Source organism: Lates calcarifer, linkage group LG23, assembly GCF_001640805.2.
Source record: "Lates calcarifer isolate ASB-BC8 linkage group LG23, TLL_Latcal_v3, whole genome shotgun sequence".
NCBI classification, from domain to species: Eukaryota; Metazoa; Chordata; class Actinopteri; family Centropomidae; genus Lates; species Lates calcarifer.
The window spans coordinates 4,255,885-4,282,036 of NC_066855.1; the positions used below are offsets into that span (position 1 = coordinate 4,255,885).

Below are 26,152 nucleotides of genomic sequence, written 5' to 3' on the forward strand. Positions count from 1 at the left end.
AGAATGAGTGCTGCAGTCATAAAATAGCAACTGCACTTTTATTGATGCAACCTTTGGTCCCTTTTATTTACAATCGCCCAGCTCTAATGATAAGTGTTCCAACTGTCCAATCACGTTAAAGGTCAGGATTTTTTAGCCAATTACATTCTTCTGTGGGCGGGACTATCCGGACGTTTCCTCATGTATCATCATCATCATCATCAGCCCATGGACTGACTTGTTTGTTGTCGAGCAAGATGGAGTTCCTTTTGGGAAATCCTTACAGTACCCCGGTGGGGCACTGCATTGGTATGTAACTAGACATTTGGGTAACAACAATGCATGCAGCTAAATGTATGAGTCCTGGAAATGTATCTGTTTTGTGCGTGCGCTAGTCATTGACGGTCTTGCTACCTTTAGCTTGCTAACGTCCCTGAATGAGTTGCCTACAGCTGGAGAGCTACCGTTAGCCGCCTAGTTAACTACTAGCTACGGTAACATCTGCTGTCATTATGCTAGCGTTACCGTTATCAAACTAAATGTCTGTTTTCTGCCACTATCATCTTAGGTCAGCGCTAAAAACATTAACGACAACAGTCACTTGTATCTGTAAGGTTGACTCATAGCTAGGTCAGCTAACTGTTAGCTAGCCACCAGTCATCGTCACACAATTAGACAGCTGTGTTTTACTGAAACGTCTTCATGGTTTTTTTTTTCTTAATCTCTTTAATCTCTGTACGTGTCTGGCAGAGAGAGCCACTGATGGCTCCCTGCAAAGTGAAGATTGGACCCTCAACATGGAAATATGTGACATCATTAATGAAACAGAGGATGGGTGAGTACCCAGGGAAAATCAATGAATATCCATATATGTTACTGATTAGCTGTCTTATTTGCTGTAGTTTAAATCTATCCTCCTGTGTTCCTGTTTCTGTGCTGTTTACATAATGCATTTCTGCAGCATGATAATGTCAGTCCTATATTTCCCTGTGTCATATTAAGAAAAGGAGCATGGCTCTGGCTGTATGCAAGGCCTCAGTGCTTATCTCAGTGCTCCATTAACCTTGTGCTGTATGTTTAAGCTGGTGTGTGAAGTCCAGGTTTTGTTTGATTAGTAGGTCGTAAACTGGCTGAGGCGGGTCTAGCCAAGTGCAGTGTACTGTACATCAGCAGACCATAAAAACAGGTCTGACTCTGCTTCTTTCTCGTCTCTGGGGAATGCAAGGGGTGTCACACGCCCACTACTGTGATGCAGATGTGATCTGTTAGACGTAGTCAAAGAATTCAAAAGTTAATTTTTTCTACCTCATAGTAGAGCAGTCACAGTGTATGCAGGGATTGTGAAAAGTCAAGGAATCATTGACATGTGGCTCGGCCTGGTAGTCAGTCTGTCAGTGCTGTTCAGAATACCCTCTTAAAGCCTTTGGCCATTAACGTCTTGGTAATTGTGTTTGTTCTGCTTGGCATGTCTTATCGGTCCATTAAAGAGCTGTTGGCATGCTGTCCTTGTGTGTTTAATGTGTTCTTTTACTTTGTGTGTGTGTGCGTGCGCAGGCCCAAAGATGCCATTAGAGCAGTGAAGAAGAGGCTGAATGGCAACAGGAACTATAGAGAAGTGATGTTGGCTTTAACGGTGAGTTAAAGTGGGCAAGAGGAGGACAACCACACCTTGTTTACAAGTTATAGTACTAAAAATATTATTCATTTAGTCTAGTTGTCACTATCTGGTAAATAAGTCACAGGTGCTATAAAATATTACAGTGTTTATTCTTCTCATATATTATAATGTTATGTAAAACGAATCACTAAGGGAAATTTGATCATCTCACATACATAATTTGCATTCACAGGGAATTTGCTATCCAGTACATCAGTACCACTCTCTGTTTGGGTATTTCCATGTAACTGTTTTTCCTCTGCATCCATCAGGTCCTGGAAACATGTGTGAAGAACTGCGGCCATCGTTTCCACGCGTTAGTCACTAGCAGGGACTTTGTTGATGGCGTGCTTGTTAAAATCATCTCCCCTAAAAACAACCCGCCTACAATCGTTCAAGATAAAGTCCTCGCTCTGATTCAGGTAAGATAACAGTGAAATTGCACGAACCTAGTGCAGATGTGTAGGCTTTTGTGTCATGCTTGCACAGTCAGTGTGTGTCAGTAATATTATTCCTATGACAGATATTGAGTCTGTAAATTCTCTCATTTCTCACGCGTTTCTGATTGAGTCAGTCAGTGAGCAGCGACATGAGTTTTCTAGCGCAGGTGTTTTTTACAGTATGTGTGGCAGTGCAGCAGTCCAGGAGGTGGCCTATCCTCCCCAGGCAGAGCCTCGGGTGAAGTACAGTGTCTCCAGGGCTTCACCCAGGTGCAGCTCCAGTTACCTGCTGCAGCTCGGGTGACCCTGCAAGGCTCATGTGGGCTGCTCTTATTTCCACCAGGGGAACCATGTGACCCCAGCTACAGTGTGGATCCAGGAGGGGAGCATGAAGTAGCTGTGAGAAAGCAGAGAGAATCTAATTGTTTCTTGTTTATCTCATCATTAGACAAACAAGTTTGAGACAAGAGGGTCAGCTGGGAAAATGGTGTGGGAACATTTTTTTTGTTGATCAGCACTCCTTTCACACACACACACACACACACACACACCACACACACACACACACACACACACACACACAGCTAGAGTATTGTTGACATTTCTTTTACCAAGATGTGTAATACCCAGTTGGGAAACAGACTGCGGTGGTTTTGTGCAGCACTCTTCATCTCCCAGGTGTTACTGTCTATACCTTGTACCTAGCTTATGTTGTTTTCAGACAGGGAACTGTTTAGATCGAACTAGCCTGCAGTAGAACAAGATGTCCCTCAAAGTCCTTGTGCACTTGTTTTTTGAAAGTGTGTCATGTGGTTGAGCTGTTGTAATGGCTCAGTCTAGCTTTAGCCAGCCCACTGCGGAGAGAGACAGAGGAGAGAGAGAGAGTAGCCAAGAGCTTTGTGGTTTGCTGACTGAATGTATTCAAGGCAGACAAACAGAAATGATCAGAGAACAGGCCTTGTTTACTATTCTGACAACCGTTGCTGTGTTTGCTGTGTCAGCCCTTCCTTTACTCATTGTTTTTTTCTGTCTCTCTCTTTTTTTTTTTTCCTTAACTCTTTTCTTACTTTGCCCTCTCCAGGCATGGGCTGATGCATTCAGGAGCAGTCCAGACCTCACAGGGGTGGTGCAAATCTATGAGGAGCTAAAAAGGAAAGGCATCGAGTTCCCTATGTCAGACCTGGAGACCCTGTCACCTATACACACACCTCAGCGGGTAGGAGGCATCACATTAACACACTAAGCAGCTCAGCTCACATGTACAGAAGATTCTTTGCAAAGACTAAGCATTGTAAAATTCTTTTTTAACAAATCTGTCACGTTCTGTTATGTATATCATTGCTTTCTCTGTCGCCTTCAGACTGCATCTGCTCCAGAGGGCGACTCCACCCTACACAAGTACAGCACCACTACTCAGCCCACACCGCACGCTGTCCCACCAGCCTACAGTGACCCTCAAGTCCCCAACATTCATGCCTCTGGATCCATCAATCCTACACCCGAACAAGTACAGTCTCATTCCTGTAAACGCAATGAAACTGGACAGTTGCTTCAGATGTGTTCTCACCCCGTAACAAATTGCTGTTTCTTTACAAAAGGAGAGACGCCTGTGGTGCATATTCAGGTTTCTGCTTTGGTCAAAATGCACTTGTCAGAACAAACCAAACAAGATGATTGAACACTCCGGAGTTTGAACCAGCTGCTGTAAACATGCTTTGAGTGAAGATGTATTTTTCTCAACACAAAAATGCAGATATATGTTTTTTGTCAAATCATAATTTTTCATTTTTAGTTGAATTAAAATGTGCTTAATTGAGCTTTCCACCTACCTCCTGGTGTAAAAGTACCCATGGTTGGGAATCACTAGTCAGGCAATGCTATTGGCTACAAATCTGATTTGTTTAAAAGCAGACTTTCCTGTGATTATTTTATCTGTCATACCTGTGTCATACAGATTTGCCGGCTGCGCAGCGAGTTGGACATTGTTCGCGGAAACACTAAGGTGATGTCAGAGATGTTGACTGAGATGGTCCCAGGACAGGAGGATGCTTCAGACTATGAGCTACTACAGGCAAGAAACCACTTATTTGTGTCTGTCTGCGTGTCTACATCCTGAAGTGTGTGAATCATCAGATATAAAAGACTAAGTGTTTTTTGTTCGAACAGCCCTGAACAAACCACTAAGAGAACTGTAACCTGAGACTATCATTGTGTGTTTGCATGCTCTTAGGAGCTGAACAGGACTTGCAGAGCCATGCAGCAGAGAATAGTGGAGCTCATCTCCTGTGTGTCCAATGAAGCTGTGACTGAGGAGCTACTGCACGTCAACGATGACCTCAACAACATTTTCTTACGTTATGAAAGGTTAGAAAACAAACAACAAATGCAGGTGCAAACTCATTTTTACCCTGACGTGCATGTTTGCAGAGATTCAGTTAGGTAAACACATTTTTATTAATTTCTTTCATGTCGCCCTGTCTTTGCCTCAGGTATGAGAGGTTTAGGTCTGGGAGGTCTTCAGCTCAGAGTGTCAACAATGGGGTGAGTCAGCTGTTACCTCAGGTGGTGAAACGCCCAGTGTTTGCATTGCACTTAAAATCCCCTGGGTTACTTGAATCTTCTACCTGAATCTTCTGAGCTAATGTCTCCATGTCATGGTGTTTATTTTCTGCTCATCTTTTCTCATTCTTTAATGTCCACACCTTTCCAGTGTCAGTAGTGTGTCCTTGCATGTTACATTACGAGTCAGGCTTTACAATGTCTTTCAAATATGTTTATCTGTCAGTTACCTATCAGTGATTTATCAGATGTACATGCCTAATTAAACTGAAACCCAACAAAGACACACAGAACATGCATTTATTTTGATTGTAAATGCAAAGCAAATATTTATTTTTTTGATTGATATGTTTTGAATAATCTGTTTTCCACCGTGACAAAAACAAACAGGGCAGGCCTGTTGCATTTAAGATCTGTCCAGCAGGGGGAAACATTGACTGTGATAGTGCAATGCAAAGAGAAGTCATTGCAACTGAGAGATGCACTTTATGTTATCCATGCCAGAATGAAATACAATCAACAGTCCAGTCACAGCTTTGGGGAGGGCCTAGTGGCATGCTCCAGAAAGGCTGCTTTAGACCTGACAGCACTGTTGGAAGCTGAGTTTAGCTTCACATCCAGCAGGTGCCTTCTCACTGTTAACCGTTTCCATTTGTCGAAGCTTTATTGACTCGACTGGATTGAGCACAGCTTTTGTCAACAACTGTGATTTAGTTCTTGCTTCCGTGAGTGACACATGCCTGCAGCCGCTAACAGTAGAGCCCCTCTTTGCTTCATACTTTGTGTCAGTTTCCCGTTGTTTCTGCCTCATTGCTGTATTAACTATGTGTAACACTGGTTCACACTTTCGTAGATAGATGCCAAACACACCACCAGAAATATGATGAAAAGCATGAAGCAACATGATGCTCTTGGGACATATTTGCCTCTCCATTGGGTTTCCAGTTAATTAGGCGCATGGTATATCCTCCATAGTTATCATGCCATTACATTGTGTCCCTGCACAGGCATGTTAATGGTATTCACTGTCTCTTCCTTTCTGTTTTTTTTCTTTTTCTTCTGTTTCTGTGGCTAGCTGAGACAGGCAAGTATGAAAACATTGTCCCTTAATGACCAGTGTCACCCCACAGCAACTGTTGAAACATGGCTTAATAATATGGGCTCAGCTTCCACCAGTATCTCTCACCCCATATGGCATGTTTTGACTATGCAGCCCCCAACAGTCAATGATCCGATGAACCTGGAGGCAGTCGTGTTATGTTTGCATTATCTCAGACAGTCAGGGTTTGAGATTTGCAAAGTGATCTTGAGAGAGCAGCTCCTCCAGAGCCCAAAGATTCAGTCTTCCCTCCTCCTTCCCTGCTGTATGTCTACCTTCTTAAGGGGATTTATTTTGTCTTTATGGATAACTGACAACAAATCAAAAAGAAATGTCAAATTTGTCTATTTCCTGAAAAACTAAATATGTCTTAAATGTAAAACAGTATTTTTGGAGCCCCTTAAGAAACAGTTTTTCCAGAAAGTTATTTAATTTCATGCTACCTTCAGTCACAGACATTTTCATGCTCTCCTGAGGCTAACCACCACAAGTTTTCCAAGATTGTATTTATCCTTATTATGCACTATGCCTTTTTTTTATTTAGACCACAATTCTAATTTCTCTCTTTCTTTTGTCAAACACAGTCAAGGGACTGTATAATGTATAACCATGCCTTTCTTAGCCTCCCACAAAAGGATTTATTTTGCTTCTATGAGCCACCAAACCCGCATCCTTGTCTCTGCTCATACTCGAAACAAGAGCTACAGTGCGTCATCACTCCTCCTCCACCAGGTCCTGAGTGAGGCTACAGAGGACAACCTCATAGACCTCGGCCCAGGCTCCCCGGCCGTGGTCAGCAACATGCCGAACGCAGCCCCAACCAGCCTGCCCCCCTCCATCACAGCCCCTGCAGGAAGACCCTCCTCCCCAGCCACCTTAGCCTCTCGCCTGGCTGGTCTTGGTATGCATCCCCTCCTTTTGACGCTACAAAAACTGCACTCTCCCTCTGATATAACATATTGTAATTAAGCAGTTGAAAAGGTTGCTTTGTTGCCTAACTAATGTCTCAGACTTTAATTTACGTCACTAGATTAAAGGAACAGTTTCACGTTTTAGGAAGTACGTTTATTTAGATTTCTTGCTGATAATTAGATGAGATGGTTGATTCCACTTCCATGTCTGTGGGTTAACTATAGCTCAGCGTAGGTCTGGAAGTAGGGGAGGACCTCGCCTTGGTCTGGTCAAAGTTCAAAACCACACCTGGTCTTGTTATTACTGTGAGCTTGCTAGGCACCTCGCCCTGGGTGTTTCCGGCTCGTAATGCTCCATAAAACCACAACTTGTCATTATGTTTTGGTTTGTGTGTGGATTAACTAAACAAGATACAATGTGGTTGTTAGTAGGTGTGTTTTGCATTGGCTTGGCTAGCTGTTTCCTCCCTGCTTCCAGTCCTCTCTAGCTCCACAGTAAATGCACAGATATGAGCTGATTCTTGTCAAGAAACGAGTACACATAATTCAAAAAAAGTTAAAGTATTTGTTTAACTACTGCACCTGAACCGCTGCAGAATTTAAGCCCCAAATGACTCTGCACCTGACCTGTTGAATAACATCAGCATTTTTGTTGGTGAATATTTGACACAGTTGCAAAGCCACTGTAATAATTATGTCAAAAAATATGTACAATTCAGTTTGCTCTGTTGTTTCTGCAATGGAATTCTGTTTTACACTGTTGGCTAACTTAACAATCAACTGTATTTCTCCCCTCCAGACATGGGTGCAGACAGTGTGAGCAGCACCCTGAGCGCTCTGTCCAGCTGTAAGCCTCCTCCTGCTCAGGACGACTTTGATGTGTTCGCTCAGACCAGAACTGGAGCGGTGCCTGAACCATGCAAGATGTAAGGATGCATAAGAGGCTTTTTGTAGTCTACATTCATTCTTAAGCATCTGAATGAACAGTTTGTGCAGTTTTAGCATATGGAGTGCAAATTAAGTTTAGCTTTTCAAAATCCACTGTCATTTTTGGGGCTAAAACAAATTATTTTCATTATAAATCAACTTGTTGATTATTCTCTAGAAAATAATATTTATCACAGTTTCCCAGAGTCCACTGTTACGTGTATGTTTCTAGTCATATTTTCAGTTAGGAGGCAATAAGCAAAACAAGTTCCCAACACTGTAATAAAAGCCCATGTCTGTGTCTTGACTCAGTACCACTGCAGAAGACAGCCGTGCTGCTGGCAGCCTTCCTCCTACTCTGGATGTCGTACAGCCGACTGCAGGAGCGGTGAGTCTCAGTGACACAGGCTTATATGTCCAGTGTAACTTTGATTCAGTGTTTTCATAACCACTTAGAGAACATCTTAAGTATGTTTGTGTGTATGTGTGCTCTGTGACGGGCTGTGCCATCACGACGCAGACATCCTCTCACATGCTCGAACCGGTGCCGCTAGGATGCTACTAATCTAGTTAACAAATTGAAAAAGTTGAAACCCTGTGTTCCTAACTGACCCTGCAGCTGATATCCAGGCTGTATATCCATCCCTACTCTTTGTTTTTTGTTTGGTTTTTTAGCCACGTTCTCAGCCATTTTCCAGCACTTTTAGCTTTGATTAAAGGTGCTGTGGGTACATTTTTGCAATTGCTACATAGTCAACGTTAGCATTAATAGCAGTTTACTTAACAAGAGCTTTAGCAAGAGGTTAGAATACACCCTCTAGCCAGTGCTTATTTCTTCATCCTCTCTGGTTATGTCATGTTATGCTGAGGACAGACTGGATGCTACAGTGACTTGAAGTTAGCATGCTACTTTGGTTTATTTTAACGCTCATGTAAGAAAGGAAACGATTTAGATTAAAAAAACTTGTAAATGTGCTCTGTGCCTGCTCTACCAGCCACTGTGTCATAGTTATTTGTAAGGGGTTGTTTTCTCCATGATTAAAATCTACTTTTCTGTGTAATTATACATTAGACTGTAGATTCAGCTCATAGTCACTGGATGAAGCAGTTAATTTCCTGTTGTGGCATCAGACACAGTGTTGCTTTCTGTATTCCTGCATGTGCAGACTTTGTTTTTGTGTGTCTGTGGATTCTCCCTTGTGTGTGTTACATGCCAAACCATCTGCGAACATTGATTTCCATTTCATTTCTTTTTATATTTTTTCCTCACAAAATACTTTCTTAAGTTGCATTTAAGTTAACACTGAAGTTTATTTAAGTCATATATTCTGTTGTGTTTGGGGTGGGGTTTTTTTGTTTTTGTTTTCCCTGGCCACCTGTGGCGCTCGTCATGCTGCCCCCTAGGGTGTCGGCGGCCAGTCCTCTGTCATGGATGACATAGAGGAGTGGCTGTGTACTGATGTGGTGAGCCCATCATGATTTTTATTTCTGCCTGCAGTTCTCTCTCTTTCCTTTTTTTTCACTCTGTTGCATCCCTTTATCTCTTTGTTCAAGTGTTTTTTTAATAACAAAAGTAACATAATTCTTATTACATTTCCTCACCCCGTGATCACATTTTAACATCGTAGTTCACCTTAAAGTTACTAACAGTGTGCTGTGGCAACAAACTGATCCAACTATGAAAACATGTGAAATGAGCATAAGGTCTTGACTGCAAATATAGACAAGTGTCCATTATCACATTGTCTGTATCCATCAACCCTCAGCTCTGACAGTAAGCATAAAGCTTCTTCTACTGAGAGAGATTTTTAATCATAACTTACATTTGTATAAAGCGCCGTAGCTTTAACCTAATTATTTTTATTGCCTAACCTTAACTGAATCGTAACCAATAGGTCTGGTTCACCTCCACTTATCCAGCAGCCAGATTTTTAATGTGATGCAAGGGAAGAAAGGGGTGTGTTTGTGGTCCAGAATAAGTGATTAGGCATCACAAGACTTCATGCTCATTTTACACAAATTTGTAAGGCTGTATTATTGAGTGGTAATATCCAGCTGTTATGGTTGGGAGACAGCTGGTTGATGTGTTTTGGTAATCATGTCTGGTATATGAATGGGCATCAATTGAAAGTGGTAATGGTGGTTAAGTGGTTTCTTGTATAATAATAAACTGGTGAATGTTAATTGGTAAAGGATGTACTTAGTGCTGTTGGGTGTGTGGGTTTGTCTAAGTTAGTGGTTTTGGGTACAGGATAAGAATTTTTCATGGTTTGTGGTGGTTTGCAGTGAAATAAGTTTGACTGTATTAACTCCCAGATGTGACATTGTCTTTTTTCCCCCAACAGAAAGGAGATGAAGGAGAGGAAGGTGTGACAAGTGAAGGTGGGACAACATAAATCTCCCTTTCTCAGTTTCCTCGTGGGTTTTTCGCTCCATTCTGACCACATTTCCTTTCTTATTCTCACTCTCTTACTTCTTTTTGTTTTATTTTTTTTGTTCCAATTCTTCAAGAGTTCGACAAGTTCCTCGAGGAGAGAGCCAAAGCTGCAGAGATGGCCCCTAGCCTACCGTCGCCCCCCAGTGGCGACCCTGGTGTGGCGCAGGGAACCCCCAGCCGCAAGAAGCCAGACAGGCCAGAGGACACTTTGTTTGCCATGTAGACCTTTCACCTTTGACCCTTGATTCCCCCCCGCCCTCTACAGGCCTAAGACCCGACCAGCTGAGCAGCATCACCCGAAGACAGACTGACCTGACACTAAAACACACCCACCTCCGTTTTCTGATTCACCGCGACACAGTTCACTTACACTACAGAGATTTGTACATGCTATGTGAAGAAAAAAAGGGAATTATTCACGCTCTACGTTAATTTCTCATTAGAAAAGGAAACCCAAACAAATGGGCTATTTTGATACGCCACCAGACGATGGATCTCACCCTCATGATGACCAGTATCAGAGGCAATGAGGCAGCCTGCTTATTCCTTCTTCTCCCTCCGCCTGCTGTGGACTGCAGAGCTTCATGTTGCAGCTAATCCTGATAATAAGACGTAGAGTTTTATAAAAAAAAATAAGTAGGAAATCCATTTCCTGGCCGAGCCCTCAAAGCATGCATTAGAGCCACTAAACTAAGTTTTTACAATTTAAAGAACCCCCAACCGAAATATCATGGTTGTTACTGCAGAAATTGCTGTTTAAAGGATATCATTTTGATGTTTGTATCAGTCCCTTTGCAAGTCAGTCTGAGTTGAATTGTAAATCTGTAAATGACAAATGTCAGGTTTATTAGTTGTGTGTATATTTAAGCTACAATATGTATGAAAGAGATGTTGATTTAATGTAGACTTTTTTGAAAAAGGTTTATGTTTGCAGCTGCTCTGACAATAGGGATGTACCTCACTGGGGTCAGCTTTTCCACTAGAAAAGGGAATAGTATCATTAGGTCGATCATTTACAAACTAATCAGAGAGATGAAGAAGGGAATTTCGTTTTTGTAATTGGCATAAATGTGCACCATACGAACAAATGTGTCCTTATACCTTCCTCTAAATCCGTCTCCTCGTGTTGTAGATTTCTCTTTTACAGATTGAACCGCAGTTGTTTGAAGTGTTGGTCACAACAGATTTATTGAGATTATCTTGCTGAGATTTTATTAGCCTAAAGCTGCTGTAGTTGGTCTTACGTCCACCTGCTGAATAATATTATTTTTTTGTATGTAATTATCTGTACGCTGGATACAAAGATATTTTTGTGTCATTGAGTGCTTTGCCAGGGAGTGGTAATGTTATTTAAAACAGAAATCCAGTCAGAGTTGCTGGTAGCTGAAGAGACACATGCTGTTATTGGTGTTTTTCTCATTCACTGTAGGTTTTAGCTCTTTTTTGAGTAGATGATACTGTATGTTTTCTGTTCGAAAATTCAGTTTAGAGGACCAAATCTGTGCTTTCTTCTGGATGTGGAAGGAAAATTCTGGATAACTGCTCATTACATAGTCCGGTTCTCTCTTTAACCCAGAACTCAGAGCTTTCTATCCAGAGATATAACGAGTTCAGTATCACACTACAAAAGCTGTTTGCACATTTTTTTTTGTGCATTTTTCCTTTATTTCTTTGACAACTTAAAAGGCCTGACCTTTCAACACGACATTTGTTTTCAGAAATGAGCTTGCTGCAGACCGAGCGCTACAAATGAGACATTTTACTCTTTTCACAATAATAAATGCAACATGTTACACAATCACAACAAGCTTAAAACAAGCGTGCACTTTGACAGTCGCGTTACCTTTCAACTTGTACTGTAAATCAGCTAACACTTAACCAGATGTAAGTAATGAGTAACATCTGGAAACAGAAATAATTTATTCAGCACTATTTTTTTTTTTTCAGATCAGTATTTTAAATCATTTAATTGTAGAAAAGGCAAATGGGAAACTGAAATGCTTATGGAGAGTGTGAGAAATTGTCATAATGATGTGTCTTTTAGTGTTTTTGGTTTTTATACATCGCTGCTGGCTAATGTATCTTCTTTGTCATGCTCATTGGTTTAGTGGGTATTCCTGTTGGTTGAATATGCCCATACAGTAAACATGTGTACATGGTTTAAAGGGGCAGATCATCACTGATTTGTAGCTGTAAGAGAATCACACCAGTCATCCCATTTATCTCATGATCTTAACATATTTTTAATCAGTTCACTTGTGATCTTACGGGCAGACTGGCAGAAGACAAAAACAGACCTACTTACCTGGGACTCTTTCGACAAAGCATCAACATTGCACATTTTTGAAAGGGAAACTTCCTTTCTCCTTCTGTTTTCTTGTTTTAGTGTAAAACGTGTGTGTGTGTGAGTGTGTGTGTGTGTGTGAGCTGTTCTGTAATGCAGAAACATTTTATCTTAGTTGGGAAAAAAAAGAGAATCCTCCAAGTGTGTGTTTTTAAAGAAAATGTGTTGTCACTATCCTGTTTGATACCGCCCTGGTTTATTTCAGTGTGAGCTCTGTCAGTGATTTGTAACTGAATCTCAGCCTGCTGATAACTTTGCCAGAGAGTCATCTCAGACCTGTTTTGCAGAGGAACAATGCGTTTCTTTGTATGTCACTGGATAATATAAAAAGAGATGCTGATAAGGGAGGCTATGCTGTGTGACTGCTACTTTCCTGAGTTGCCTCATCTCTCATTTCTCTTTGTGTTGTTTGACTTATGCATGAACTCTAATAAAACATTAGCAGCGTGTGATCAGCACTCTTGTTTTTAGTCTTAATTCTGTTGTTTAATTTGGTAAGTATCCAGTATTTCCTTTATTATGAAGCTGATATTTGCTTCACCAGTCCCCTCCTTGGCATACCAACCACTCCCTGGATCCCTCTTCAGATTGTAATAGCTGAGTCTGACCTGTAGTAAACCCTTTTCATTTACCTCAGCACTCACACCCCCACTGCCACCACCCCGCCTCTCTCTGGAGGCCCGTGGGCCCCACACCAGGGGCTTCCCCATTGGTCGTCTGGAATCGCCTCATCCCACAAACATGGCCCCTCACTTTCTGCCTCAGTCACTGGAGCGTTTTCCCGGTCAAAAAGAAAGAGGGGTGTGTCTGTCAGACAGTAGACTGGAATACACCAGCACCACACGGGATCCCTGTTTGACTTAACGTGCTGTTTCTAACGAGTAACCAACTTGATTATTTCTATAAAGTCGTATTGCACAAAAGAGCTGGTGGATTTCTCTGTGAGAGGTAAATGGATGCTTTTATGTTTTCAGTTTGAAAAATTTGAATCAAACAAAAGTCGTGGCTATCCAGAAATGTGGTCTTTGTCATAGCACGTGTGTTAAATTGCTAGAAAAAGAACATTCAAATATGATTGTTAATCAGAAAAAAATATATTTTTTGCTAGTAGCAGACGCACCATGTGCTATTTGTTGCCACGAGACTGAGTAAATGTTACTGTTTGTGTGGCAACGTGCCACTGCTGTATGCGTGGATGGCTGCTGATGATACAGTTACACAAAACTGAAACAAATGGCCACTGCTTTGATTGTTGTTCCCTTCAAATACACATTTGACTCACAGGTTAGATGGTGATAAGCATCACATTAACCATAACATCATAACATCTGTTGCAGAGACCTGAGTGTGTGGAGCTGCTGGATCGCAAGGATTGATCAAGGTTCACTGAGGAGAAGAAATAAGAGGGATCCACCTTTTCTCAGGCTCTATTCCACCAATTGATTCCCCTGTCCACAAGCAGTTAGTTAGCACACCCTGGTGGTTGGACTACAGAGCCTGGTGTCACGTGTCAGAGGTCAAAGTGAGTGGAAAAGGATCTGGGTGAGAAAATCGCCATCCATCAATAAAACTGAACACAGAGCTGTATCCCTGATAAAGCAGCAAAGAAATACTGTAAAAAAAAAAACAAAAAAAAAAACAGAATAGGAATCTGCACAACAACCCCTGGATCAGCCATCAATCAAGTGTATCAAGTGTGAGTGGCAATGCTGACCAGAGCTGTGGTGCATTGTAGTTGCATTGCATGTTACGCTAACACGGTGCAATGGATCTGCTTTGCAGCACAGAACTTGGCCATAACACAACTCAACCATTGGCATCAACAAGTATGATCAAAGCCCAATCCATTAGTATACAACTTACATTTGTCAACATGGCAAAGGCCAGCAATACCAGTATTAGCCAGTGTGCATTATGTTATAAAAGGGATTGTCTGTCCTGCTGCTGTAAATATTCACTAGTGCACTGTTAATCCACATCTGAAAATAGTCTATAGCAAACACACTATTTACTTCTGTTTGAGAAAATGGGCTAAAAACTACAGTGCTCACTTGTTTAAGGAAATTACTTTGCCTTAAAAAACAAAACAAAAAAAAAAAAACACTATGTTTGTGGCCTGTTTTTAAAGATTTACATTTTCATTAGGAACCAGTGTGCTTCGAGCTAGCATAAAATGCTGAAGTTTTGCTGGGACTGTATCAGAAAGGTGTTCATCAAACCCAATGGTAATTTGAACCCATTGTAGTAGATCACATCACATTTTATGCTGTTCCTGCTGTTTGTGTAATTGTGTATTTGTGTGTGTGTGTGTGTGTGTGTGTGTGTGTGTGTGTGTGTCAGGTGCAAATGACAGTGAAATATGGGAAAGGTTTCAAATCTTGACTCTCCAGTGTAACTTTACCAAAGGTGACATGTTTATCAAATGAGATCTGACAGATTTAAACAGGTGTCTGGCAGATTTCCGCGTCACATTTTCATTTGAATGTCAAGCCCTTTCCCTTTATTAAATTGCCTGTTTTCCATTTTATTTCTGGTCACCTCCAGTCAACCTCTTCTGTTGTATTCCTAGCAGGGACATCCTTCTCACGGTCTAAATGTAAACACGTCTTCCAACACCATTGATTGACATGCTGTGTTGATTTTCTCATTACTGACACACTCACTTCAAGCCATTTAAAAATAATAGCATATTCCAGCCTTTAAGTGTGCACAGGCTGCAGCTCTGCACATGCCACAAAATGGCAAAGGCCAGAGATGAATGTTAAGTTGAAGTCCTCAGGCTGTTTCACTGATCTTCATTAGCTGGTGGCTCGGAGTGATAGCAATGTCTTTCCTGTGCAGCCCCTTAGTGAATTCCTCTCCTCCAATCACAGCTCAAGGAAACAGTTAAATACTAAAAAATTACACTTGTACACTAAACAGATTCATTCTCATTAGAACAAAACAACACACTAATATTTATCTTCATAGTATAATCCTCACCACAGCCTCAGTGAAACCAAGTCCCTAAACAAGCACTGAAGATTAAATGACCTATTTGTGTTTATGATTTACTTTATATTAACGTTGCAGATCAATGGTTTCCCAATTTTCTCCTACCTGCAATCCCACTGTTTCTTGCCCTGAGCTGCTCATTTTACCTGCCAGCATACACATAATGAAGTCTTAAACAAAGCAAATCTCCACACTCCTATAAATGAGAAATATTATTGTGTACGTAATTATAAACAACAGGCTGAAGATGGTAGAGGGATCACTTGGAATGAAACTAAATGGATGAATTTATGGTGATTTAATAGAGGCCACTCATTGGGACACTGTGCCAGTAGCTACAGTTTCATATATTCACTGACATCATAATATGTGCATTGACTTTTCGGGCCTGACTGGTGCCTTGCTTTCTCTTTAGCTGCCTCAAAAGACCCCAGTAGCCTCAGAGCACTTTATGCTAAGTTAATTTACCCAAATATATCCGCGGCGTCGTGGCGGCAGCGGCCCCTGCTATTCAACATCAACAACTTTTGTTAATGGAAACTTGCTGATCCATAAACGCTTGTGCCGCCACAGACGTTTGCTGGGGGGCAGTTCACGTATGAATGTTAAGAACCCACAGATCGATGAGGGGCATTTGCAAAGGAGGCATAAGGTGTGTTTAATTATAATTGCGTCAGGGGTTTGTGTGCATGTGTGTGTGTTTGTTTGTGGGGGAGGTGTTGCTGTTAAGGCTTATAGGCAGGGGCCCCTGTATTTAAATAGGGTCACATCTCTGCCTCACCTTGCAAGTGTTATGCTATATTAAATGCCACTCATGTTAAGTGTGTTGAAACTCCTCTGATGTAGTCAAGACATAATATAAAGGTTAAATTGAAAAATGTCCCTTCAACAGCGCAGGAACACGCCATGATTGATCTCCCTTGTAGAGGCAAGAAATGTTTGCCAGACCTCTGTTTCGTTAGGCTTCTTTTAAGTGTGTGAATACAATACTTTATAATAAGGAGTGACTGGATTAGAATTTAAGTGTCAGTCAATCAGGATTTCAAAAGGTCAATGAAAAAATTTGCAAAATGTGGGCAGTAGGTGGGTCTGAAGTAATTGAATTCAGTCAGAATAGGCCTTTTTCACAGCAAACACTTTGACTTGTCATAGTAAGAAAAGTGCAGGTGTCACAACACGGAACAATGGCTCTGATCTATGTGGTATGTAACATGTTTTTGAACAGATTTTGATGACTGTTATGTATGTAAATACTGTATTAAAATACTATGTATGGATTTGGGGCATGTGAGCCAGCATGCTCAGTTCCTCTACCCTGAAAGCAAAGCAGCTAAATGGCATTCAGCCGTGAATCATTTTGTTATTGTTATCTGTCATATGTCAAAATGTCAAAAACCTCATGACTAAATTTTGATAATTGTTGCATGCTCTTACTGTATGTGGTTTGAGAATTTTATGACAATCAGTATTTTTTTTCCTGTTAAACAGCTTTAAGCTACAACAATTTATTTTCTGACAAATTTCTCATTTTAGATTAGTTTTAATCTTAAAGAGCAGTGGATTTTAATGCTGAACGTCTTGTCAGATTCAGTTGTCCTGACACTAAATAAACAAAGGGAACTGGATGCAATAATTCAATCATTATTATCAGAGCCATTCACTGGAAATAAATCTGAAGAAGACCATGTGATCTGAAGATAAATAAATCAAACAAATGGAGTTTGTTACACTTAATCTGATTTTTAAAACATTTTTAAACACAACATACTTGTGCTATACACAGCTCCTGTGTATATACATATATAGAATACTGTAAACCTAGTCTATGTCAGCACTAGACACTGCACAAACAGTATAATAACAATATGAACACTGAACTGTATTGTTCACATTTTATATTTGACAGCATGATGCTTTCTTTATGTGATTTTTTTCCATCTAGAATCCATCACAATACTGTACCTTTTTATTTTGTTCCTCATTTACATTTTCAAGTTAGTAAAATTCCTCCTGTGGAATTTCTCTCGTCCTTGGATGTCTGTATATACTTCCCAGTTTTCAACACAAACGCAACTGAAAGGAATTAATTCAGTCTTCTTTGCTCTCCTCTATCTGTTCACAGAGTCCAGAAGTGCAGGTTCAGGTGCTGGGGCTCCAGAACATGTATAGATGGCCCTGTTGGCCCTATGTGCACGGGCCCGTGGGAAGATCTGAACCCAGGCAGGGGTGGATCCGGAGTGGAGAGGATGTAGTCAATGCTAAACTTGATCTCTGACTCTGGTTTCCCCTGCTGGGTGGGGTTTGGGATGAGGTGGTTTTGCTGCAGACCGGGCCTTGGCCTCTCAGGGTTCAAAGGGCATAGGGTGGAGTCGGATTCGGGGTGCCGAGTCGCCGGTATGTGCTGATTGCTGTGGCTCTCCAGAGGGTGGAAAGGGGTTTCTCCTGAATCACGGAGGCCGATTTTCATGTTCCTCCTGCGCCGGCGACGCCGAAAGTTGCCATTTTCAAACAAGTCAAGCATGGATTCACAGCCGGTAGCAAAAGTCCAGAAGTTTCCCTTTCCCTTCTCATTGCCCTCTGTCCGAGGAACCTGAGGGAAATTCAGAATAAAAAATTATTACACAACCATTAAGAGGAAAAAATACATTATTATTCCTGGGAAAAGGAAAAAAGAACTCTATGTTACTATTTCTATCATTTATAGGAGGATAAAAAGGGACAAAATTAGAAAGAAAAATAACTAAAACAAAAAAATAATAATAATATTAGAAGACTAAAATCATGTAAAATCAAAATGTTAAATTGATGGAATTTCCCAGTTTCCCCTACGCCCTGTCCTGTGTGTCTTTACCTTGATGAAGCAGCTGTTGAGAGACAGGTTGTGTCTGATGGAGTTCTGCCAGGCTCTCTGGTTGGATCGGTAGTATGGAAATCTCTTCATGATGAACTCGTAGATACCAGACAGAGTGACCCGCTGCTCAGGGCTCTGCTGGATAGCCATGGCTATCAGGGCGATGTAGCTGACACACACACACGGCAGGATGAATAAAGACATCATCTACTACAAGGTAAAGGCTCTTATTCTGTCCTGACATTTAATGACATTTATGATATATATATATATATATATATATATATATATATATATATATATATATATATATATATATATATATAAAATTAGGAAAAGTGATAAAAAACATTGGTAAGTATGTTTTTGAGCTGTTGAAAAGGAAATCAAATAGAATATTGGGATAAAATGGGGTAGGGTAGTTTTGACTAATATTTTAGCTTAAAAACTAAAAAAAAAAAAACTAACTAACTTTAGCTTAAAAAAACACATCTAGTCACATTAAACTCAGCTGTAAAATCATGTATTGCATCAAAAATCTATGAAAAATTGATGAAATAATATTTTCAGTGGAAATAAAAACAGATACACTACTGTATAATGCACCTCTGAATGGAAATAACGCTATGATTACTATGAAAGGGATAATTTATTGAATTTACTTTATGTTGAAACTGTAATAGAGGGAAAAGGTGACACTGATAAAACTGAAGTACGCTGCCACATAAAATCTTTATGATTTGTTCTGATCAATCTGACAGATTTTGATGAAATATTGTAAAACTTGTTTGGAAAAAAGGAAAAAGTAAATTTTGCACTTGTTAAATGTAAAAATGAGTCGGGTAAAACTTTATAATCACTAATGTTTTTTTCTACACTTAGTTGATAAACTATTTTATAAAAGATAATTCAAAATCCTCCATACCTGTATGCTGGTCGACACATTTTCTTCTCTTCGTCAGTGCTAGAGGAAGGATATCCGTCTCCATCGTAGTTAAAACAGTTGAAGGGGTAGTGAGAGTTATCAAACATATCTACACTTTGAGGAGTCAGGTGTGTGTGAGATCCAAACTGTTTGGCTCCTCTGACTGTCCTGGCCAAAGCCCAGCAGCAACACCCTGTCCTGCTGCGCTGCTTTGCCACCATGCTCTGCTCGGCCAGCTGACACTCACTCTGAGCTCCGCTGATGACGGCTGCCCCCCCGCCCCAACACCCACCCTCCTCCTCCTCTCCCCTCCTTGTCCCAGCTGCTCTCCAGGAACGGCTGTAGTCAGGAGGACTACCTCTCTGAGCTCTGTTAACTTCTGGTCCTGGTCTTGTGCACAGTGTACAGTTTTTTGTATTTCAAATCTATTTTTTGTCTTTATTTCAGTGCCTACAGTACATGTCTTTTTTAGCACCAAAATGTCAAGGCCAGCTTTGACTCTTACTCTTTCTAAATTTTTGAAAAGAACCCATTTTCAAGTGGTTGACGAAAGTTCTAAAAACCTTTACATAAACATCAACTTACATCAGAAAACTCCTCTCCAAGGCCAGGTCCTTCACTTTTTTCTTTCTTTTTTTTTTTTTTGGAAACGTTTCCAAAAGGAAAGTAATCATTCTGAATGAAAGAATGATCCTCTGCTCTGTGTAGTTTCTGCAGATGCATTATTGTGGATATAGTGTTGCAATTAAAACTTAAGTCTTTAAAACTACAGCCACGCCCTCAGCTGTCAGATATACTTAGTGAATTAAAAGCACATTTTCGCTTTAGTCAAGCAAATGTTAGAAATGTTGAAGTGCAGAGCCAGTGAGCTTCAGTGAATCAGAATTGCTCTAGGCTACATAAAATAGCTGTTAGGCTTAGCAGGCTGAGCAGGATACTTTATTACTTTATTAATTATTTGTATTTTCAACACACACAACAACCCTAGACTGAGGTGTCTATCTTTGGTCAGTTCCTAGATCCAGTCCAAACCAGACAAACTCTTTAAGAGAGAACTCCACTGACCCTCATACAGTAGAATGAGAGAGATTGTCTTTTTTATTCCTCACATTCTTCCTTTTCAAAACCCAGTGCCTGCATTACTCAGTGCATTACATTACTCGACTGCTGACAGTTCGATCAGAGATTCAGGTGTGTTATGCTAGTAGCAGCTGATGTAGTCTTAAGCTGCTAGCCTCAAGCAGGGGTGTGGCGTGGGCTACAGAGGTCTGGTAAGATCACTTCTTTCTACCTCCACACGCCCAGAATTTTTTACCTTTTCAAACCAAATTTATACTTTAAAAAAGAAATGTCTAAATTGAAGCAGTGGAGGCCAAAACATCTATATTTTTAGTACTTAGCCCTACACTCTTGCTCGTCTTTCAAAGCATAGCCTGACAGCCAGTAATGTTGGAATCAAAGCAAAAATATAGCTCTAGTCTCTAGTCTATAGTCTCATTTGCTGGCCTGTACAGGACTCTACTTAACACCCCCAGTTCTGTCAGTTTTATACTACCCAATCCCAACCCTTTAACTTGGACTCGACAAGGACATACAGCTCCTCTCCTCCCCCTCCTCCTCCAACAAGATCCTGGGTGGTCCGCTGTGCTCATAGGCCGCCTTCATGTTTTATTTTGCTTCTTTTTATAGCCTAATTTCTCTAACTATACTTAAAACAGCTAACCCCAAACCAACAAACAAGATCCTTTGCATCTTTGTTTTCTTTTTCTCTCCGTTAACTCTTTGGGGTGTGTGTGTGTGTCCACTCTGGCAGACGTTTAGTCAACAACGGGAAGTTTTGTAGATGCTATCTAAAATGCTCTATAATGGCCACAAATTGCTTCCGTGTCTATAAAACAGGGGGATGTGTATTTTGAAGGACTCTTAACAGGGCAATTGGAGGTCTCCCGTGAGGCGACAGAGGCCGGGAAAACAGCCTGAGGTCTGCCAGGCCTCTGTGTGTGGCCCCGCTGGTGCAGGAGAAGCCTATAGGCTCTACATCGGTGCGACATCGAGACATTAAAGCAGTGCTCTGTTTGTTTCTGATAGGGTAATGAAGCAGCTAAAAGGTCAATGCTGTACTCAATTTTAGGTGCAGGCCCAGATTTTTTTAAGTGGTTTAATTAAAAGCTGTAGTAGCATCTTGAAGCATGAAAAGGACTGTGTTCTAATATCTCTGCATCCTTTGTGAATCTGTCTTTATTTTTTTCCTTTTCTTTATACATATAATTGAGATTTTGAAGTGCAAGGTAAATAAATGCCATCAGGGTGGATGTAACTACGTGGGGTGCCAGGGTTGTTGTCACTGTTGAGGATGCTGTGGTCACGTCGTCTGTATTTCTTTCTGCTGCCTTTAGGCATATGAATAAATGCATGTCTTAATACATTTGGAACCTTGTTGGGAAATAAATTATGCTGCCAATATAAATCAACAGTCAAAGGAGAACTCCATAGGTTGTACACATCAAGGTCAGTTTATAAATTTGTAAAAGAAAGCCTGAGTTAAAAACAAGGCCTGAAAGACACTGTCCTGTTGCTTTATGGAAGGTCTAGGGTCCAGTGTTTTTGGAGATTAGGGTTTAGGGTCAAGATTGGGGTTGGGGCCGGTTCTACGCAGGAGGAAGAGGCACATCTCAAGTTATACATGTCATCTCTGTATCCCTCCTCCGTATCCTACCCTCCCTGTGGATGTACTGTAAGAGGCGGTTGTTAGGCGGAACAGAGTCAGCTGGTCAACCGGCGCTGTTCTGTGTCGTCATCGGTCATGACCTTTAGGGAACAGCGCAGAGAGGCAGAGACGATGTCGGAAGACAGAGTCAAACTAGCGTTTGAACCGTTTCCCCTGGTTTGTCAGCACTATGAGAACAGATCATTACCGAAGAAGCCTGGATGCTAAAACAAACTGTGAAACAATTTTTTGTCGAACACACGAGTGAAGCTGGACGTTGAACACACCTGCGGCGTGAAGGTAAGGCTAAAGAGCGAACTAGCAACGGCTAGCGTTAGCATTTGCGTTAGCGCCGAGCGTTAGCATTAGCTTTCTCTTTTTAACACGTGGGTAAGAGTATGTTTGTGTTTCCGTGACTGAGGCGTCCCTGACATGAGTTGTTAACCCCCAACGTGGATGCGTGAAAACCCAAGGAGCTCTTGATAGTCTGTTTAAATCTCTGTTGTAATTGTTAACAGTCACTTTACCGACATCTTGCAGCTCTTTGTAATTTTGTGTTCCATCCTGGTCATTTTAACTCAGTTTATAGTGGTCCATCAGGTCCTTGTTATAGTTTTGTGTGTATTTGTGGTTATTTTATATTATATTGCGTCTGTACCCGGCTGCTTTATACCTCAGTGTCCGCACTAACAACAGCAAATTTTAGGTGCCGCCATGGCCACGCCCTTTGATGAAAACCCATGCTTTTGATAAGGCGTTAACAGCATGCTGACCGAGTTTGAAGTCGATATGATTAAATTGTCACGAGGAGCTCGTTCAAATAATAATATAATAATAAAAATGGCGAAAAATGTGTGTGTTTAAGTCAAAATGTTTGACTTACGGTTGGTTTGAAGTCATGACATCGGGATACTTTTTTGTACTGCTGGCCATGGTATATATGTGATCCAAATTTTGAGACATTGTCCATTTGCATAGGCATGTGCGAAAGTTGGCAGTGACTGGGTCCCCTGATTATACGGCATCACCCGTGTGCAGAGAGACATTGCCACGAGTCGTGATACAATGAAGTTCTTTGAGACCAGGACAGAGACCTCCAGGTAAGTCACAAACAGCTTTACATCAACTGTCCAACACTGACTGACATTAAATTGTTTATGCTCAGTATTTGATCTTCAGTCTGAATAGTAGGACAAATTTAATAGTAACGCATAAAAATGTGAATGTATATTAAGAGATAAAATGTCATAGTAAGGCATCAAAATCCATCAAAAAAGTCACAGTATTTTAAGCTGTCAGAAATGGTTAAAAAACCATTTCAAGTATAGTAAGGTATCAAAAACTGTCATAGTATAGTAAGGCGTCAAAAAATAATATAGTATAGTAAGGCGTCAGAATTTGTCAAAAAATGTCATAGTATAGTAAGGGGTCAAAAATGGTCCAAAAACTGTTAAATGTTCGGGGTCAGCTGTAATGTTGAATATTTATCTGTATTTTCATGGTTAAACTGTTGCTGAGGAATAGGTAGTAGTGTATTGATCATTTTCCTTTGTATGTTTCTCTTTGATTTCCTCCAGGTGTCACCACTTTGTCCATGACATTGTCCACGATCGCAGAGACATGGTCCATGATCGGAGAGACATTGTTGAGGATGAGGGAGACATCGTCCACGGTCAGAGACATTGTCCGTGATCGCAGAGACCTTGTCAAAGATGAGAGAGACGTTGTCCTTGATCAGAGACATTGTCCCATGCTTCGTAGAGACCTTGCGATAGAATCGGCGGAGACGGGGGTCACCGATTTGACGGCACTGCCCGCGATCATGGAGACATTGTTGATGTTCACAGAGACACCGTCTATGATCTCAGAGACATCGTCCACAATCACAAAGACATTGTCCATGATCACAGAGACTTTGTCCATAATCTCAGAGACATTGTCCATGATCACAGAGAACTCAGTCCACGATCACAGAGAGCTATCGTACAATGAAGAAGTTCTTTGAGACCAGGAAAGAGGCCTCCACATAATTCACAAACAGTAAGTAATCTGCTATATGAAAATAATCTATTAAAGTAAAGTAAAAAGTAAAAGTAATGGCAAGAAAATCAAAAAATATCATAGTATAGTATGTAGTCAAAAACAGTAAAAAAAAAAAAAAAAATAGTATAGTAAGGCATCACAAATGGTCAAAAAATGTTAAATGTTCGGGTTCAGCTGTAATGTTGAATATTTATCTGTGTTTTCATGGTTAAACTGTTGCTGAGGAATAGGTAGTAGTGTATTGATCATTTTCCTTTGTATGTTTCTCTTTGATTTCCTCCAGGTGTCACCACTTTGTCCATGACATCGTCCACGATCGCAGAGACATGGTCCATGATCGGAGAGACATTGTTGAGGATGAGGGAGACATCGTCCACGATCAGAGACATTGTCCGTGATTGCAGAGACCTTGTCAAAGATGAGAGAGACGTTGTCCATGATCAGAGACATTTTCCCATGCTTCGTAGAGACCTTGCGATAGAATCGGCGGAGACGGGGGTCACCGATTTGACGGCACTGCCCGCGATCATGGAGACATTGTTGATGTTCACAGAGACACCGTCTATGATCTCAGAGACATCGTCCACAATCACAAAGACATTGTCCATGATCACAGAGACTTTGTCCATAATCTCAGAGACATTGTCCGCGATCACAGAGACGCAGTCCACGATCACAGAGAGCTATCGTACAATGAAGAAGTTCTTTGAGACCAGGACAGAGGCCTCCACGTAATTCACAAACAGTAAGTAATCTGCTATATGAAAATAATCTATTAAAGTAAAAAGTAAAAGTAATGGCAAGAAAATCAAAAAATATCATAGTATAGTATGTAGTCAAAAACAGTAAAAAAAAAAAAAAAAAAAAAAAAAAAAAATCATAGTATAGTAAGGCATCACAAATGGTCAAAAAATGTTAAATATTCGGGTTCAGCTGTAATGTTGAATATTTATGTGTTTTCATGGTTAAACTGTTGCTGAGGAATAGGTAGGAGTGTATTGATCATTTTCCTTTGTATGTTTCTCTTTGATTTCCTCCAGGTGTCACCACTTTGTCCACGACATCGTCCACGATCGCAGAGACATGGTCCATGATCGGAGAGACATTGTTGAGGATGAGGGAGATATCGTCCACGATCAAAGACATTGTCGATGATTCGCAGAGACCTTGTCAAAGATGAGAGAGACGTTGTCCATGATCAGAGACATTGTCCCATGCTTCGTAGAGACCTTGCGATAGAATCGGCGGAGACGGGGGTCACCGATTTGACGGCACTGCCCGCGATCATGGAGATATTGTCGATGATCACAGAGACACCGTCTATGATCTCAGAGACATCGTCCACAATCACAAAGACATTGTCTGTGATCACAGAGACTTTGTCCATAATCTCAGAGACATTGTCCGCGATCACAGAGACGTAGTCCACGATCACAGAGAGCTATCGTGCAATGAGGAAATTCTTTGAGACCAGGACAGAGGCCTTCAGGTAATTCACAAACAACTTTACATCAACTGTCCAACACAGAGCACTGACATTAAACTGTTTATATTCAGTGGTCAGTAAGTGTTATAATAGAAGTAATCTGCTATAAAAAAGTAATGTACAATTAGTCTGTATTAATAGAAATAATATAAAAGTAATTAGCAATATCAGAAATAGTATGAAATAAATCACAGCAGCAAGACATCAAAAAACTGTCAAAAAAAGGTGTCTAGGCCGTATACTTATATTATTTAACAACAAGAGAGCCAACATTTACCAGCATGAGTAGTATTAGGCAACAGTGGCAAGAAAATCAAATGTTATATAGTATGGTGTCATAAACCATAATTAAAAAATGTCATAGTATAGTAAGGTGTCAAAATCCATCAAAAATGTCATAGTATAATAAGGCGTCAAAAATGGTCAAGAAATGTCAGAGTATAGTAAGGTGTCAAAATCCATCAAAAAATGTCATCGTATAGAATGTTGTCAAAAATGGTCAAAAAATGTCAGTATAGAATGTTGTCAAAAATGGTCAAAAATGTCATAGTATAGTAAGGCGTCAAAATCCATCAAAAAATGTCATAGTATAGTATGGCGTCAAAAACATGAAAAAAGTCATAGTATAGTATGGCATCAAAAATCACCAAAAAAGTCATAGTATAGTATGGCATCAAAAAACATGAAAAAATGTCATAGTATAGTATGGCGTCAAAAAAGGTCAAAAAATGTCATAGTATAGTATGGCGTCAAAAAACATGAAAAATGTCATAGTATAGTATGGCATCAAAAA

General features: G+C 40.6%; 2 protein-coding genes and 2 long non-coding RNA genes across 9 annotated transcripts; 3 read left to right on the plus strand and 1 right to left on the minus strand.

The window, feature by feature from the left end:
* The first annotated feature begins 149 nt into the window (after nucleotides 1-149).
* Nucleotides 150-12,811, plus strand: tom1l2 (target of myb1 like 2 membrane trafficking protein). Of its 2 annotated transcripts, XM_018687771.2 has the most exons (15): nucleotides 150-288; nucleotides 730-814; nucleotides 1,534-1,612; nucleotides 1,909-2,058; nucleotides 3,158-3,292; nucleotides 3,437-3,583; nucleotides 4,031-4,147; nucleotides 4,307-4,440; nucleotides 4,566-4,617; nucleotides 6,467-6,635; nucleotides 7,445-7,571; nucleotides 7,885-7,960; nucleotides 8,977-9,036; nucleotides 9,918-9,954; nucleotides 10,084-12,811. In XM_018687771.2, the coding sequence occupies exons 1-15, from the start codon at nucleotides 237-239 to the stop codon at nucleotides 10,230-10,232; spliced, it is 1,569 nt and encodes a 522-aa protein (XP_018543287.1). In that variant the 5' UTR covers nucleotides 150-236; the 3' UTR covers nucleotides 10,233-12,811. The 2 variants fall into 2 exon arrangements, with proteins under 2 accessions (XP_018543287.1, XP_018543288.1); XM_018687772.2 differs by lacking the exon at nucleotides 8,977-9,036.
* A 334-nt stretch (nucleotides 12,812-13,145) lies between these two features.
* LOC108890790 (uncharacterized) lies at nucleotides 13,146-17,599 on the plus strand. Of its 3 annotated transcripts, none has more exons than XR_001962199.2 (3): nucleotides 13,146-13,301; nucleotides 13,691-13,895; nucleotides 17,470-17,599. It is a non-coding gene; the product is annotated as an uncharacterized LOC108890790 (long non-coding RNA). The 3 variants fall into 3 exon arrangements; XR_001962201.2 differs by having other exon boundaries at nucleotides 13,691-13,875; nucleotides 17,470-17,593; XR_001962200.2 differs by lacking the exon at nucleotides 17,470-17,599 and adding an exon at nucleotides 14,499-16,972 and having other exon boundaries at nucleotides 13,691-13,875.
* foxl3 (forkhead box L3) lies at nucleotides 15,158-21,551 on the minus strand. The gene is made up of 3 exons (XM_051066395.1): nucleotides 19,124-21,551; nucleotides 18,199-18,367; nucleotides 15,158-17,937 (listed from the first exon to the last, which is right to left on the minus strand). Exons 1-3 carry the CDS (start codon nucleotides 19,342-19,344, stop codon nucleotides 17,464-17,466), a joined length of 864 nt encoding a protein of 287 aa, XP_050922352.1. The 5' UTR covers nucleotides 19,345-21,551; the 3' UTR covers nucleotides 15,158-17,463.
* LOC127139211 (uncharacterized) lies at nucleotides 18,338-25,016 on the plus strand. 3 transcript variants are annotated; one of them, XR_007809222.1, is made up of 5 exons: nucleotides 18,338-18,415; nucleotides 22,809-22,930; nucleotides 23,408-23,870; nucleotides 24,157-24,618; nucleotides 24,914-25,016. It is a non-coding gene; the product is annotated as an uncharacterized LOC127139211 (long non-coding RNA). The 3 variants fall into 3 exon arrangements; XR_007809220.1 differs by lacking the exon at nucleotides 18,338-18,415 and having other exon boundaries at nucleotides 22,737-22,930; XR_007809221.1 differs by lacking the exons at nucleotides 18,338-18,415; nucleotides 23,408-23,870 and having other exon boundaries at nucleotides 22,732-22,930.
* The last annotated feature ends 1,136 nt before the right edge of the window (nucleotides 25,017-26,152 follow it).

What these genes read in the sequence shown, in the direction of transcription:
- foxl3 (XM_051066395.1), bottom strand. Translation starts at nt 19,344, where the DNA reads ATGGTGGCAAAGCAGCGCAGCAGGACAGGGTGTTGCTGCTGGGCTTTG. An exon ending in ATGTGTCGACCAGCATACAG is followed by an intron (nt 18,368 to 19,123) that starts GTATGGAGGATT and finishes TGTGTGTGTCAG; the next exon opens with CTACATCGCCCTGATAGCCA. An exon ending in TCAACAGCTGCTTCATCAAG is followed by an intron (nt 17,938 to 18,198) that starts GTAAAGACACAC and finishes AATTTCCCTCAG; the next exon opens with GTTCCTCGGACAGAGGGCAA.
- tom1l2 (XM_018687771.2), top strand. Translation starts at nt 237, where the DNA reads ATGGAGTTCCTTTTGGGAAATCCTTACAGTACCCCGGTGGGGCACTGC. An exon ending in ATTAATGAAACAGAGGATGG is followed by an intron (nt 815 to 1,533) that starts GTGAGTACCCAG and finishes GTGCGTGCGCAG; the next exon opens with GCCCAAAGATGCCATTAGAG. An exon ending in TACAGCCGACTGCAGGAGCG is followed by an intron (nt 7,961 to 8,976) that starts GTGAGTCTCAGT and finishes GCTGCCCCCTAG; the next exon opens with GGTGTCGGCGGCCAGTCCTC.